Source organism: Trichoderma aggressivum (genome assembly GCF_033847375.1).
Source record: "Trichoderma aggressivum f. europaeum strain CBS 100526 chromosome Unknown scaffold_001, whole genome shotgun sequence".
Classification (NCBI taxonomy): Eukaryota; Fungi; Ascomycota; class Sordariomycetes; order Hypocreales; family Hypocreaceae; genus Trichoderma; species Trichoderma aggressivum.
In genome coordinates this window covers 1,853,383-1,869,591 of record NW_026946367.1, presented here as the reverse complement: position 1 = coordinate 1,869,591, position 16,209 = coordinate 1,853,383, and the positions used below count along the sequence as shown (strand labels likewise).

At 48.7% G+C, this 16,209-nt stretch overlaps 6 protein-coding genes across 6 annotated transcripts; 2 read left to right on the top strand and 4 right to left on the bottom strand.

Annotated features, from left to right (window-relative positions):
* Positions 1-2,442: 2,442 nt before the first annotated feature.
* Triagg1_535 (uncharacterized protein) lies at positions 2,443-3,453 on the bottom strand (the record flags this gene model as incomplete). The annotated part of the gene is made up of 1 exon (XM_062900351.1): positions 2,443-3,453. The coding sequence occupies one exon, from the start codon at positions 3,451-3,453 to the stop codon at positions 2,443-2,445; it is 1,011 nt and encodes a 336-aa protein (XP_062760885.1).
* A 621-nt stretch (positions 3,454-4,074) lies between these two features.
* Positions 4,075-5,143, top strand: Triagg1_533 (uncharacterized protein; the record flags this gene model as incomplete). The annotated part of the gene is made up of 2 exons (XM_062900339.1): positions 4,075-4,213; positions 4,278-5,143. The coding sequence occupies 2 exons, from the start codon at positions 4,075-4,077 to the stop codon at positions 5,141-5,143; spliced, it is 1,005 nt and encodes a 334-aa protein (XP_062760883.1).
* Positions 5,144-5,377: 234 nt separating this feature from the next.
* Positions 5,378-6,592, bottom strand: Triagg1_532 (uncharacterized protein; the record flags this gene model as incomplete). Its single annotated transcript, XM_062900329.1, has 3 exons — positions 5,378-5,455; positions 5,516-6,337; positions 6,398-6,592. 3 exons carry the CDS (start codon positions 6,590-6,592, stop codon positions 5,378-5,380), a joined length of 1,095 nt encoding a protein of 364 aa, XP_062760882.1.
* Positions 6,593-7,707: 1,115 nt separating this feature from the next.
* Triagg1_531 (uncharacterized protein) lies at positions 7,708-8,604 on the bottom strand (the record flags this gene model as incomplete). Its single annotated transcript, XM_062900318.1, has 1 exon — positions 7,708-8,604. One exon carries the CDS (start codon positions 8,602-8,604, stop codon positions 7,708-7,710), a length of 897 nt encoding a protein of 298 aa, XP_062760881.1.
* Positions 8,605-10,706: 2,102 nt separating this feature from the next.
* On the bottom strand, positions 10,707-12,287 carry Triagg1_530 (uncharacterized protein; the record flags this gene model as incomplete). The annotated part of the gene is made up of 1 exon (XM_062900307.1): positions 10,707-12,287. One exon carries the CDS (start codon positions 12,285-12,287, stop codon positions 10,707-10,709), a length of 1,581 nt encoding a protein of 526 aa, XP_062760880.1.
* Positions 12,288-15,408: 3,121 nt separating this feature from the next.
* Triagg1_529 (uncharacterized protein) lies at positions 15,409-15,907 on the top strand (the record flags this gene model as incomplete). The annotated part of the gene is made up of 2 exons (XM_062900296.1): positions 15,409-15,640; positions 15,714-15,907. 2 exons carry the CDS (start codon positions 15,409-15,411, stop codon positions 15,905-15,907), a joined length of 426 nt encoding a protein of 141 aa, XP_062760879.1.
* Positions 15,908-16,209: the final 302 nt, after the last annotated feature.

The window sequence follows — 16,209 nt, the reverse complement described above, 5'->3', positions numbered from 1 at the left end:
ACCTTTACCAGGAAGAGAGAAGATGGGTATTTATTCACGTTCCTGTATGAATAATACCTGTGAAGCGTCCACACTGCCATAAGCCACCACCCACCCAGGTTCATCGGATACGACGACAGACAGTCCCCACGAGCGTTGTTACGAACCCAGAGCTTGAGCCTCAAGGGTATCTCATCACTCAGGACAGTATTTGTCTTTCCATGTTCAAAGAGGCAATGGTCAGACACTTGCTACGGGCTTACCGATATGAAATATGATAGACTACGGCATTTGGCACGGGTGCTAGTCGCTGGCTCCCGCGGACGCGAGCTTAGTCGAGTGGTGTTTACCAGAGCCCTTCCACTACGGGTACTACGATTACGACTACTATTACCATCGTTCCGATATTTGTGATATTTGTGGAACCTCTGGGTACAGTTTCACAATGGCACACATGCTATTGTAAGACATGCAGGCAATAGTGGAGGAGACTACCAGACAAGCAATCGCCCTGTTCCCCATCACTGCCAAAAGTGAAGCCCTGAGCTTCCCCTTATGGACATACTCTACACGCCAAGCGGCCAAGATGAACATTGCGAATCTATCTAATCTTGGCGACGATGTCACTCCGCCTTCGAGAAATTGCCGTATCGAATCATGTCCCTCGGTAGCTCTTCAATGATGATCTGCCTCTTCTCTGCTCTCCCCTAAATGTACAGCATACCAGCCGCGACACCCCGAGTGAACCCGTCCAGAGGGCTGTCTGCCTGATAGGAAAGATTCGATGTCGATCACTGACGCTGTATTAAGCTTATGTCTGTACAGTAAAGCATTGCTATCTTGCCGTACAATATTACTGTCTGAATAATACCCGCGGTCAGGAGGGAACCAAGACCCGTTCTTTCGTGAAAGTTGATTCGACAATCATTGTGCTACGGCCAAGTTCCAGATCATGGCTTTGTAGAACATGGTGGTATTGTTGAGTTCCGACCACGAACGTAGTTTATACGAGAAATTGTTGCAAGTGCATCAAATGGCCTAATATATAGAGTCCAATGCACGACCATTGAGCAACGTCTCTCAGATGCTGTGCTACCAAGGGGGAGCCCTTCTTATCTCGACCGTACTCTTACTATATGGGATAAAGGGAGTTATGATAGATGCCTCTCTCTCACAAATCCAAGCTGGAAACATACCAAGAGCATTTGGAATCGCGTGTCCCGCTCGGCGATCCCAGAGACACACAACAGAGACAATCTCATTATGTTGGCCACATGACAAGCACAAGGGGTCTATCCCTAAACATGAGGCTCTCTGGCTCCTTGTCTTCTCTCACCGACTTGGTGGTCCAAACAGTCTGAGTAAGAGTCTCATTGCGCCTTATCGGCCCCTCGCTGTCATAAGACAGGAACCTGGGATGCTGGCACTCAGCTTGTGATCTTTCGGTGTCGGTGCGGATATATCGGCTCATTGTTGCACCTTGAGGTAAGACAAACATTTGTCCTCCCTTTCTATCGTTAAGAGCACGGCCATTTTATTCAAGAGGGATATTTCGATCTGCGTGCCCAATAGCGAAATTGTTAATCACAGCCGCCCTTATCTTGAGTGATTGGCGATGTGACAGACGCATGTCTCACTTTGCCAGCCACCGGCGGTGTTCCCCGCCATTCATATTACACTCGGGCTGGGAGATGCTGCGTCAGCTGGTTATCTGAGACACGGCCTGCTTCCCTGGTGCCGGATGTCTCAAAGGAACACATAGGCGACGCGGTGAATGCGGTTTTGATAGAAATCAGGTCGCCTGAACTGAGACAGCGGCTGAAGGGTGGAGAGGAAGAAAGGAGAGGCCTCATTGTTTTGATCCCGTAATGTAGAGAAGGCAAGCTCATAGAGGACCATTCATCAATCTGTATTGTTATGAACCCCGCGAGGACTCTTATTCTAATGTAAGGAGATGGTTTGAGAAACCGTGCCGCGATCGAGAGACAAGTTGACGTATGACTCTTTGATTCAGAATAGCATCAACATTAGCAACTCACCCGCTTCTTAGAATTCTCACTAGTTAGTCAAATCGACGTATCTCTAAGAGAATGGATGCTGTGGAGTTGTTTCACTCCAAGGTATCACAGTACCAATGTCCAAGAGTCTCAGTTACCTCCGCCATCGGACTTAAAGGGCCATTTCGATTTTCAGGCGATTGTTGGCGATGCAGGAGTCAGAAGTACCTGCATACTAGGCGCCGAATGAGTCGGTTACAGCCAAGTGACAAATAAGTTGACTTGGGGTACAATATTTACGTAAAGGTTCTGCTGGATTGAATATCACCAGTAGTAGATTAAGCAAGCAGACAAGTATACACAGTCAAGCTTTGATGTTGATGGCACCCAGTTAGAAGAACAAGCATCCGTTATCTCTATGCTTTTAAATATACATTATGCTTGCTACATACCACTATTTCAATCCCTACTCATCATCCTCCAAGCCAACAAGCTTGAGCGAATCCTTCCACAGCCTCGCCTCCTCCGCCGCGTCATACGTGTGCTTCACCGTAGTTGGCTTCGACATGTCCTTATCATCCGGCCCAGGCACAGCCACAGAAACATCAGCCAGATACTTCCCTCCCTTACCCTCCAGCTCCCTCGCAATCGCCGCCCAAACCTGCGTCGCCGCCCCCTGCTCCGGGCTCTTCATGCCCTGCAGCACCTCCGGCCCGATTTGCGCCACCATGGCCTTGGCTTCCTCCTCCGGGATGTATCTCATGAGGCCGGTTTGGATGCCGCCGGGGTGAAGACTCCAGCCGTGGAGGCCGCGTGATGCGTAGCGTCGCTCGAGCTCGTTGGCCATGTAGACGTTTGCCGTCTTGGACTGGCCGTAGGAAACCCACTTGTCGTAGTCGCCCTTTTGGAAGCTGTAGTTGTCTGAGGCATTGATTCCGCAGAAGCGGTGCGAGGCGGAAGAGACGTTGACGACGCGAGAACCGAAGTCAGGGGAGCTGCCAGCAAGGAGGGCGGGCTTGAGGAGCTGGAAGAAGAGGAAGTGAGAGAGATGGTTAACGCCAAACTGTGATTCGTGGCCATCATCAGTGAGCTGCAGATCAGGAACAGCCATGATTCCAGCGTTGTTGATGAGGATGTTAATCTTGGGTGCGTCGGCGAGGATGGTCTTTGCCGCAGCCCGAACGCTAGCGAGCGAGTTCTGGTTCATCTCGACAAGCTTCATGCGTGACGCATCAAAGATGTCGCCGAGAGCACTCTTGGCCTTGGTAAGATCTCTAGCAGTGAGGATAAAGGAAGCTCCGGTGGTGGCCAGGGCGCGGACGGTCTCAACACCAAGACCGGATGAGACGCCGGTGACGACGATGACCTTGCCCTTGAGCTGGTCAGTCATCTGCTCGTCTTTGACGACTTGGAGGGCGGTTGGTCTGGCATCGCCGGGGCCTTGAGGAGAGACGTGAGACTCTGCGTAGCGAGGCATGGTGGTTGTGGTGTAAGTGATGCTGGTGTAAGTGGTGATGCTGGTGTAAGTGGTGATGGTGGTGCAAGTGGTGATGATGAACTCTGTGTAGTTCAGCGATGGCTTCTGCTATTCATCCATCATGGAAAATGATTCCTCTTATATATCCAGCCTTGTTCCATCTTCATGCTTTCATGAATCCGGATATCCATCCCAAACATCCTCGTGTACTCGTCCATCCGCGTATTCATCCCGTCTCCATCTCTCTCCAGTTTCAAGCCTCATGCACGAACCCCCCATAAATCCGACAATATCCTCAATCCCCGGCTGATGCTTTTTCCCCAGTTCAGCTTAGCCCTCCCTCATTCCCACTCCGGCGGACTTGTAAGACGCCGCTGGTTCCACATGTGCCGATTCTGCTCACACGGAGTGATGACACTTTTTGCCTCTTGGGGGATAGTCCGCCGGCGTGGAGGCTAAACGCCGACCCCTAGCCGCAGCATCACCAACTGGCTGGATTCACTCTCTCTCTTGTTTATTTCATCCCTCTGTGATACCCTGTGGAATGCAAGGAGGTAACTTGTATCTCTGCATACAGTTGATGACTATTATTTCTCTCTTTGGTTACACACTCTCATTGTTATGGCGTCAAACCCGCGCACACACACTCGAGCATCCGGCAAGGCTCGATCGATTCCTGATGCTGATGCAGATCTGACGGCTAGCAAGATCCGTTTGGCACGTAGAAAGCTTCAGAACCGGCTCAATCAGAGAGCACATCGTACGTAGAGCAAGCACAATTGTGTGAAGCAGTCATTCCCTTGGAACTAACACCTCGAATCAAGGATCGAGAGCCCGGGATAGGAGAGTTGACGACACGGGACAGCCTTACCGAGTGCATCGCTGGCGGATAGATGACGGTAGAGATGACATTCCATACATCAAACCACGGGCACTTCCGAGCGACTCTACCTCTGTACCTGTGGAGGACAAGTCCGCTCCGTCCAATCAGCTGGTCGTCCCGAGCAGGGAGCTCGTTCCGCATGGTGCATTAGTCTCCGTCTCTACCACAACCCCAGGCCGTGCTTCTGCTCCTTGGCTAGGCCTCAGCTACTGCCTGCTCTCCGATCATCTGCTGCATCTAATTCACTTCAACGTCCTCAGGGGCCTCTCATACAACAAGAAAGTCATCAAACCAAATGCCTTCATCGAATGCACAGGCAGCGCCACGGCCCAGCTGAAGAAGATCCTCCCTCACATCCCGGAAGCAACCTCCCTCGTGCAGATCCGCCTCCCTGAAAGCCTCGCTCCGACCAAGCTGCAGATGTCGTGCCCCCACTCCAACTGGATCGACGTGTTTCCCTTTCCGAAGATGAGGGACAATCTGATTCGGTGGGAGAATTACTTTAGCCATGCGGAGTTTCTGACGGACCTTCTTGGGAATTTGATCAACTGCATGACCGCTCCGCCACCCAAGACGACGCATTCGCTTCTGGGTTCCAGGGGGGAGGATGAGGATGTTCCGACTGATCGCAGGGGTTTGATTTTATGGGGGGAGCCGTTCCACAAGGATAGCTGGGAGGTTACACCGGGATTTCTAAGGAAATGGTCGTGGGCAGTTGACGGATGTGGCGAGTTGCTTGAGTCTACTAATCGGTGGAGAAAGACGAGGGGGGAGACGCCGCTGCGGATGGCAGCGATGCCGCAGTAGATGTAAACATACGGATGGAGTTTGGGAGCAACAGTTGTAATAATCATGGTGGATGAGTTGTGTATTCATTAATTTGTGTTGATTCTATAATGCAGCTTCCGAAGCTGTCCATCTCTATTCGTCATATAAGTCGTAAGAACGGCTGGGTATCATCTTTTTCCATCAAGGCTCCTCCGCCTGGGTATAACCATATCTATCGTACATCCTCCAGTATAGACTCTATCATTTTTGCATCTATGCTTGAATCGCATCACCCACTTCGTACGCGGGCGGAGGATCCATCACAACGACTTCAAATGCCGCAACAGCATACTAATCACGAGTCAGTCAGTTTCCATCTTCATCACGTTCGGAGTTTCCGAGCCAACTTACTCTAATGTCATTTCCCAGCCCAACCGAGATCCCCGTCACAACCTCCACCACATGGTCCATCCTCAAGATGCAAGACTCCGTCGTCGGCTTCGTATTCAAGACGAAAAAGTTGCCCCACGCTCCCGAATCGACCTCGAAGAGCTCGCTATCAATCTTGACTGCACCAGCCATGCTGCATCCATGTCTTCTCTGCGAGATTGTTCGCGATATCGCGCCGGTAGATGTTGTGACCAATGTCTTCAAGTCCATGGATACGCTTCGGAGATAGACGTTGCCTGATTCGATCATATCGGTAGGTGTATGGACGAGGATCTGAACCGGCGTTGGCTGGCCACGGATCAAGATGGCTGGCTGTGGGAGTAAAACTTCGACTTTGATGGATGGTGCATATTTCAGGTTATACGACGGACATGAGCCATCATCGTGCTCTTGATCCTCCATTGCTGTATTTCGCAAGCGTGCATTGTGTCGTCCAGGCTTTTCGTCCATTGGCACCGACAATACGCAGGACGATCGTGGAAGTCTTCCGATGGATGGGTTGCAGCTAAAGGGAATATCCATCCCGACGCTCTTTGTCTTTGTCATTGCACCAAGCAAGCTGCGGCCCACGGAAACAGTCATGGTGTAAGCCACCCTGACTCTCATGTTCTGCTCCGTGACGTCCAAAGAGGGCGGGAGCTGGCATTTCTGAGGTTTACCGCAGTAACATGCGCCGTCGGGGAATTCGAATTCTATGGGAGTGGTGTATATTGATTCGCCGGTGGAGGCATCTTCGTCCCACTGCAAATCTCGATATTCAATCGTCTTGTGTTGCTCAAACAGCTACAATCCCTGTCAGTGAATCCAGTGCATACTGCAGCTGAATCATGCAATATCACTCACCACCGTAGTGATTTGTCCCGGGCTTGCGGCATTAACCTGCGTGGGAAACGACACCACCATGGTGCCGACGAATTTGGCCGAGATGCGCGGCGATTTGTGAAAGGTAGGCCCTCGGATTTCGAACGAGGCTCTTACGAGGTCTCGCGCAAGAAACGGCCCCTGGTGGGCATCTTGAAGAGCGAGCTTCAGCTTCATAGTGGCCGAATTGGGAGACGAGGGCTTGGTGGAGATCCCTCTTGTGTCGTGAAGACAGTCCGGGGTGGTTGTATGGTAGCTGGCTATACATGGACTGTGTTTGTAAGTCTGGGTAGAGATGTGTGTTTTGATGCTTTAATGTTGCATTGAGATGATTGTTTGCCAGTTGATGATGGTGGTGGTGATGATGGAGACATGGACCCCCTTACAACTTATATACATCGTGATATATACTCTCATGATCCGTCTAGCTCTATTAACGACAGGCTATGATGTTACAATCATGCAAGCCACCCATCGATCCGCAAGCCATCATCCACTGTTTACCGATGCTCGCCGAGCTAGTTTTTTCCAGAAACGCTGTCGCCGAGAATAGACAGCCAATTTGCGAACTGCCGTCAGCTGCGAACGAAGCCGATTGGCTCGAGAGACTGGCTAGCTTGTGTCATTTCAAGATTCGGATGAAACTTGACCCTTTAGTCTGACGGACATGAGTCGGCGTCTTAGTGTCGCCGGCAGCTCTTTTGCTGTGGTCGGAAATTCGGAATCGTGTCAGATTGGCGGCAGAGCCATTTAGGAGACGCACTGTGACGACGCAGACGGAGATGCGCCGCCGTCTGAGTTGGGAGGCTGTAAACGAGAGATTATTGGTCTGACATAACCGAGGTTATCGTGGTGAGTTTGATATGAGAAGAAATTGAGTCCAAATCATTAATGCGCGCTTCGTCAATTACATGTATTAACAGTTGCAATACAAGACCCACGGGTGGCAAACAAAATAGGAAAAAACACGCATGGTCTTTAACCGATACGATCAACATCTAATAGAGTAGATACTATATCCAGTGCTCCAATGTTTATGCGCAGTCTGAATGTGGTGACGGGAATCAGAAGAGAAACATGTATTTAACCTGTCATCTTCTAGATTCCCGGCTAAGAAGCATCTGCTACTCTCGTCACTTTCTTCTCGCTGAAGAGATGCTCCCATCTTGAATAGCTCTATTTCGAACTTCAGCGATTCCTACGATACATGCTGACAGTTCATAACCACTCAAACTCATTGCACCCCTGGATGGTTCAAGACGTCTTATGGATCGTATGATTGACGCAACCAACTACCCAACATGCGGGATGTTGGATGTCCAAGTAGAAATATATGACCCAGGAGGGAGAAAGCAAAGCGTCCGAAACATCTCCACAATAATAAATAGCCTCGCAACGATGTATAGCGGTATAATAAGTCCACTACCAAGAGGAAGCAGGGACTGTGAAACCTTCCTGAGTTGGCGTAATGGGTGCTTAGATTTGTCGATTGTGTCCATAATCGAGTCCGGTACGCCCAAAAGTATAAAGCCAAGGGAGGCTGCAGTCGTAAAGATGCTTGTGCATCTCCAAAAGATCAACTCAATCCTTGATGGGAAAGCAAAGTTCCACGCCACAACGTGTATAGCACCAAACACTGTCGCACCTCCCATCGCAGCTAACATTTCCGAACCGTCTGCGTCGACGTTGGTGTCGAGGCTGATGGGTGAACCGGGTAGAGGAGCATCGGAAAAAATGCTTCCAAAAAGCCGTTTAACCTGCTGTGCGTCGTTGAGTGCCTCGAGCACTGCCTTCGGTATGGCTCCATCCTCTGTCAGACTGGTTTCTTTTAGATGAATGGTTGTGGTAGTACCAACGCGCTGCGGCTTGTACCAATAAAGGCCGTGTGTGATGACTGCGCAGACAGCAAAGGCCACGACGGCGACCTCGAGCGGCGAAACAGGGAGCCTTTTGATGCCCCGTCCGATAATCTGGATGATGGACCACACAATCTGCCCAACTGCGATCGCCTTAACAAACATATCGCCTTTAGACTTATCTTTAATTTCTGCTTCTGATATATCAGGCAGCTGGTCGATGTGCTCTTTATTTAGGAGTGTAAGGATCCCTTCGGAGGTGAGATGATATGGATTGTGATACTTGGCTTCTCCGCTTAATTCGAATGCTCCTCGTAAGACAAAACCCCCCATATTTGCGTAATAGCTGTGGGTTAAGCTCCAAGAACCTTTGCCGTTGTCAACCTGCTTTCGCATTTTTTTATTATCCTCATATGCGCGGAGCAATTCCTGATGGGCAGCAGCAATTATCATTTCGGGGGCAATTACAGTCCACACCAGACGGAGCGTACTTCTGTAAAACCCTTTCAAGCCCCATTTAATGTCTTCCAGTAGTCCAGCGTCACGGCCGTCGCGTTGTTCGGGGACATTGGGGTGCTGGAGTGTCCATGTGCAAGCAAGAATCGTGAAGAGAGAGCTCCATAGTATATCAAGAGTTCCCCGAGTATTAGGGGATGAGACATAATTCGATAGAGTAGTAGGGGTAGAACAGTTTGTGTTAAATATATGGTAGGCTTGAGCGAGTGGTATTAGGCAGAAGATGAAACAACGCCTGTAGAATTGTAATTTCATTTTATACGCGGTCCTTTTTGGTTAAGAAAAAGAAGAAGAAGAAAGCTAGGAAAATCGCAATAATAGATATGTTTGTCTTCGAATCGTGTATCATGTAGACAATGGCTATTGAATGTAGAGAGAAATCAGGAGAGGGGGGAGAGGGAGTAGTATTGAGGCTTATTGACATTTTAGGCAGGCAAGATTAGTACCTAAAATGACCATGTACGTGGCAGTCGTCTTATTGGTTTGGCGACAACACCTCAAGCCGTGTAACTGTCTTATTGGTCAGTTTGCCTGCTTCGGTGAGGCTGCGGAGAGGTGTGGTTACAATCATGCAAGGAAAACCAGAGCTCTCTCAATCGATTGGCTCTATTTACAGGAGCTGAAACCTGCTGAAAGCCGGGGGGTGACCGGGACCAATCACCGCGAAAACGCGTACCCGGATGCTTTCCAAGGATAGACAAGAATACAAGACATGGCAAAGGCCACACTCGATTTTATTAGTCCCATGATGAGCTGAAGGCTGGGGTGATGGCAAACTCGAATATGGGGATATAAGAAAAGAAACGGAGACAAGGAGACGATGGTGATGAGGGAAAAGAGAGAAGCGTGGATGGGTGATCAACAGGCGATGACAACGGAAAAAAAGATATACCAACAGACGCAGAGAGAAAGGAACAACCAAAAACGAGCAGAAAAGAAACGTCCTCTCGGAGGCTATAGACGAGAGATTATGAGTTTGGCATTACCGAGGCTATGCTTGGCATTGATGCGAGAAGCAATTGAATCATCAATGCGCACATCGCCATATATGTAGTTGAAGCTGCAATTGCGTTATGAGACCCCGGGTGGCAAACAAAACAGGCAAAAACACGCACATATTCAGCAAATACGATGCACAACTAGGTAATCCTCGCTCAATAGTCTATTTCTGATGAATTTTACCACATGTTGTTATGCATGACTTATATAGGTCAAGAATCACAGCTGTTTTATCCACACGCTACCACTTGATCAATACAACCTCAAATAGCGTCCGGCCTATAAACAACCTATGCTAGTAACTGTGGCGCGAGAGAAACCCAGGATTCAGAGGGTCAGGATACGAGTAGCTGGGTCTGGGATTAGAATCCACGAAAACGAGCAGCCGGGCAAAGAACAGAGCTACTGTTGGATAGACACTTAACCATCTCCAGAGCATTAGCTCAACCGCTGATGGGAAACTAAAATTCCACGCGATAAAATGAATTCCACCGAAGAATGCCACATGAATAGCTGCAACAAATGTGGTCCATAGTCCTCCGCGTGGAATAGAGTCCATGCTAATCGGTGCGCCCATTGGAGCTGGTTGAGACTTTAGAACCGATCCAAAACCCCAGCGAGTGCCATGGCGTTGTAAACTTTAGAGTGCTTGATCCGATATATAATCGCCCCCCCTGCAGAGGAGATTCCGTTTGATGAACGTTTAGCGGAATAGTGTGAGCGACATCAATACGTTGCGGTTTATGCCAGTAGATGGTGTATGTCGTGATTGCGCAGAGAGCATAGGCCACAACAGCAATGGTGGTTCCTATATGAGAGTACAGTTGACAGTTACATAAACTACCCAACTTTTGTAACTATAGGTGTGTGGTTCAAACCCTCTTGCAGGCCGTATAACCAACACGAAAACGCAACCAACATCAACCCACATGCGGGATATTAGATGTCCAAGTAGAAATATAAGACCCAGGGGGCAGAAAGCAAAGCGTTCGAAACATTTCAACAACAATAAAAATCCTGGCGATAACATAAAGGAATATAGGAAGCGCGGCTAGGACACCATGCAAGAGCTTCCCAATAATGTCTCCAACAACTTCTCCAAAGACATCTTCAATCTTGTCTTCAAGACGCCTGTGGTAGCTGAAATCAAACAGAAGAGTGCAAAGCGGTGCTACAGTCGTATAGACGCTTGCGTACCTCCATAAGATCAGCTCAGCCGTTGATGGGAAAGCAAAGTTCCAAGCAATAACGTGGATCCCGCCAAACATGGCCGCACCAACACCCACAACGCCTATGATCAGCCCAGCATTTTGAGACTCCTCCTGTGAGTCGAGGCTGATCGGCGCACCAGGTAGAGTCTCCATCTGAACGCCGAAAGCATTGCCAGGGGCTCCCTTGAGAATCCGGCGAGACCTTATGGATTTGAGCAGCGCGTACACTTTATCCGGCATCGCTCTCTCTTCTGATATGGCTCCTGCATCCAATCCGACTCGTTCCGATTCAGTTTCCTCACTCAGCATATCCGAGTTCCCTAATTGAATTGCTTGAGCAACGCCAACTCGCTGTGGTTTGTTCCAGTAGAGGCCGTATATAAAAATCGCAGACACAGCAAAGGCAACAACAGCCACTTCGAGAGGTGAGACGGGAAGCCTTCTGAAAGCCCGTGCGATAATCTCGATTACTGACCAAATGATTTGGCCAAGCGCAATCAATTTAACAAGTATATCACCCTTGGACCTGTCGTTGATCTCTGCCTTTGTCATGCTATGCAATTTTTCAATAAACCCTCTTTCTCGAAGGGCAAGGATACTATTGCCAGTAAGATGGTATGGGTCATGGTGCCTTTGTTCGTCCGTCGGCTTGGCTCGTATGACAAAACCACCCATATTGGCAAAATAGCTGTGACTCAAACTCCAAGCAACTCTGTCCTGTTTAGCATACCGCCGCATTTCACGACAGTTCTCGCGTGCCGCCACCCAGTTATCAGCAGCCGCAAACATTATGAGTTCGGGAGCAATGACCGTCAAGAGCATGCGCAGCGTACTTGCATAGAAGTTTGTTAATGCCCATTGAGCATCTCCCCATCTTGCATTTCTCCATTTGACATCTTTCCACGTGGCATCCATCCATTTGGCATATCTCTCCTCAAGTTTTACCCATTTAACGCGCATCAGCAAAACGTATTTCTGTAGTTTTGGTTGGTCTTCGTGCTCGCCCTCTTGTTCTTCTTGCTGGAAGTCATCTTCGTGCTCCAACTCTTGTTCTTCTTGTTGTACGTCTCGTTGCTTGGGAACGTTCGGATGCTGAAGGGTCCAAGTACAGGCAAAGATTGTGAAAAGAGAAGTCCACAGGATGTCAAGAGTACCACGAGTGTTAGGAGACGACACATAGTTTGAGCGAGTGACAGGAACAGAACAGTTCGTCTCGAAAACTGTATAGGCTTGGACGAGCGGTAATAGACATAAAACAAGGAATGGCTTGAACCATTGCATTAGTTCCATTTGTAATAACGCTCTTCTTTTCAACAACAAAAAGCAACAAGAGAAATGGGAAACGCAAGGCGCGTTCGTTTAGGATCTCGTACGGCACAGAGGTGCGCTTTGAGAGACACAATGGGAGAACATGAAGACTACATACAGGCTTGGACAGCATTTTGGGCAGGCAAATTGCTACCTGAGCTGAATTATAATACCTGGATATGCGATTTGATGATCATTGTCATTGGCTTGTCTCGTTGCTTCAGTAAGCCTGTGGGGAAGTGTGGCAGCAAATATGCAAGAGGGCCAAATCACTATCCATCTATTGGCTCCATCGAGACGAGCGTGAGCCTGGTAGTATGGACAGCTGTGATGGCTAAAACGTGTACCCATATGCTGTACAGGAATATATGAAAGAGCATTATCAAAGATGACACTCGATTTTCATTGGTGTCATTTACATGAGATGTAGGCCAGGGAGGTGTGGCAAGGATGACAATCAACTGGTGACGAGAAAAAGTAAAATGCGAAGCACTCCCAAAAGCGCAGAGATGTCCAAAAAACAATTGAGCAACAGAAAGAAAGGAACAATAGACAGACGTAGGGAGAAAGGGAGAAAAGAATGAAAAAAGAATGAGAAAAAAAAGAAGCGTCCTCTGAGAGGATTGGCGGAACTCTCCCGCCGGGAATTGAACCCGGGTCTCAAGCGTGACAAGCTTGCATACTGACCACTATACTACGGAAGATGATTGGCTGTGAGCAGCCATTGTAGTAAGTTAGGAAGAAGTGCGCAACATTATTATATAAAGGGTCAACACAGTGAATTCTGAATGGCGCGCAGCGTTGAAACACCACAGCGGCTCTGTATGTGTTGTTTTGTTGTTTACCGGCTGTACATTGCCCTACCTTGTCGGATTGCTCCTTTTTCATTCGTGGAGAGAAGTTAACCCTGATAGACATGCTGAATGGACCTTTCGATACAAACGCTGTTGCGAGAACGACGCTGCATGTACATGACTTCCTTCAATTTTTGATATAATCCTTGTGAGATTGCAAGATATATTGACTGCGTGTAACCAATTGAACAGATGCATAGCGCCAGTGTCACTCGGATTTTCCTAATCATTGAAGCATCCAAGTATTATTAATTGCAGATTCAAGTGCAACAACAACCAAAAGAAAGCCAATGGTTGAGGCGCATCCCGACTTGCAAAAAATGTCGTGATTCTAGGGTACAATGTGAAGCCATTCCCGCCTTCACCAAACATCGATAACACAGCCCCTACCGTCGTTGTATCCGCCACCTCCAGCATCTTACAGGGTTGAATTACAGAGCTGAAGAAGCACTTGAATGTCACCGTCTACCTGTGTGCTGTCGTTCAATTTCACCTTACATCTTCATCACCCATCAGTCTGCCCATCACCAACACTCTCATTGCATCAACACTCTCACCATCACAAACCAAAACGCCTCCAGAGCTGTCAAAACCTCTCACTGCCGAACAATCATCTACCGGAGCTCCCGCCAAGTGGGGTCAACCGCCAATTGTCCTGTAAATATCCCGATCCATAGGCCCGAAAGCAGAAATAAGGCGAAAAGCCACCAAAACCCTTCATTTCTACATACATACAACTATGAAGTCATAAACCACACACCTTCTCTTTTATACATACAACGTTGCCTCTATGCCCAAATAGTCAGGTGCTCAACTGGCTTTTAAGCTTGAGCTTGAGCTGTCGTGCATGACGACAAGTCCCGAAGATCTGTCTTCATTCGGGAATAATTCCTTCGTAATGCAGGCAACCCTCCAACTCCAGCTAGGCCCAAACACTAACACAATGCTACTCCTTGCACTCATACAACAAAGACACAACAAAACCTGTATCAAAACATCCTCTCAAAGACATCATAAAACTCGGTATGTCGATACAACGTTGAATCGACTCATTCCCGCTTCGTTGGAATTTACCGATTCTGGCTCCAAAGCACCCCCCTTAAGCAGTGCCCAACGCCCCCCCCAGTCGCAGCCACGCAGCTCGCTCGTATCCGCGCAGCATCTCCTATTTTCGCCCTCCTGACAAAGACGAACAAAGAGACGGTGTACCAATTACCAATCTTCCGGCAAGTCTAGAACAATCACAACAAACGAAAGACTACACTAGAAGTTGCAAAAAAATCCAACTATTCTCTCATCACAATTAATAACAAGTCCTGTACTATTCGCATGATATAGATTACTATACAGTGTATACCAGTCTATATACTATATACACCATCTCAGCCTCTCCCAATACACAAGCCCCAAACAACCACCATCCAAACCCTGCCCAATCCCTCCTCAAATTCTCAGCTCAGCACCAATCCCCTCCCCTCATCGCCACGTAGGTCCCCTGTTACCATACCGTAGGCTCAAGTAAAAAAAAAACAACAGTAAAGAAATGCGCTTATCCAATCTCTGCCGATCTGCATGACCCCCCTCAGCTCTAGTCGCCAAAAAGGGCCCTCTTTCGTATATGCTTCCTCCCGGCCTATCAGATCCGGCCCCAAGGCGTCATTGCTTCGTGTCAACCGGCAATTCAGGCCGCTGGGGAGCACAGGGCAGAAACATATGTCCGTATCGAGTCCCGACGTACACCTTGTCCCCTTGACCTTGACCTTACTCGTACATGCATGTACACCTGCATACGCATCCGGTAACAAACAGAATGTCGTGTCCCGCCTCCCACCTGACATCATCCACCCTATCCCAGTAACTCAGTTGTAGCAAAAAGTTCTAGATCGATTCATTCGCAAAGACATCCAACCAGAAGAAGGGGGCAAAATCAGACAAGGGTCCCTTCCCCCCTCACACTCCTCCAAGCCAGCATCGTCACTGGTTGACCGGCAAAGGAGCCAAAAGCTCGTGTTGATGCCGATCCACCGGTAGGCATGATGCTGAAAATAACTTACACACGGTACTCCGTGTAGGAGACCATCATGTAAGGCCTTCCGATTGAATATATAAAGTCTCTCCTTCCCTCCTCATCATCACCTTCCCTTCTCATCATCAACACTCACATCTACAACAACAAACACTCTTCAACAACTCTTCAACAACCATCTACTTCTTTTTTAAGAACAACCAACCACCAACAAATCTTCAAGATGCTCTTCAACGTCGCCGCCATCGCCTCCCTCCTGGCCGTCGCCAACGCCCGTATCGTCGGCATCTCTGTCCCAGAGACCATCGCCCCCGGCTCTACCGTCTCCGCCACCGTCCTGACTGAGAACTACATCCAGTCCGTCTACGACGTCGCCATCGTCTTTGGCTACGCCAACGGCGCCGGCTGGCCCGAGTCTCTCGGCAGCGTCATTTCCTCCTCCTACCTCGGACCCGGTATGTCTTATTCTTCTCCTCCTCATCTTGATTAAAACATGGCTTTACCCAACTAACAAAACAAAAACAATAGACGAGTCCAACGTCACCTACAACATCACCCGCCACATCACCATCCCCGCCAGCGCCCCCAAGGGCGACGCTCTCATCAGCGCCAGCCTCTACAGCCTCTACGGTGCCACGTATGGCCCTACCATTACCAACTTCAACGTCTCTGTCACTATTGGTGAATACACCTCCCCCACCTTCAAGTCTAGCACTGCCTAGAGGAGTGCGAAACCGTGATGGAAATCTTGACAAACTTGCATGTGTGAACGGCGGTGGGAACTAGATGGACTGCCTTTTTTGACTTCCAAGGATAGAAACGTTGATGAGTTGATTGCGATGGATGGTTTTAGATTAGTATAGATTAATATGAGTCGGGGAACCGGCGAATTATTATTGACATTGACATTGTTGAATCGTGACTTTTGCCTTGTAACCTTGGAGTAAACAAGCCAAGCTAAATGGTTAATCTTGTAACAATCGAGTAAACAACACAAACCACATAGTTCAACACATCTCCTTTT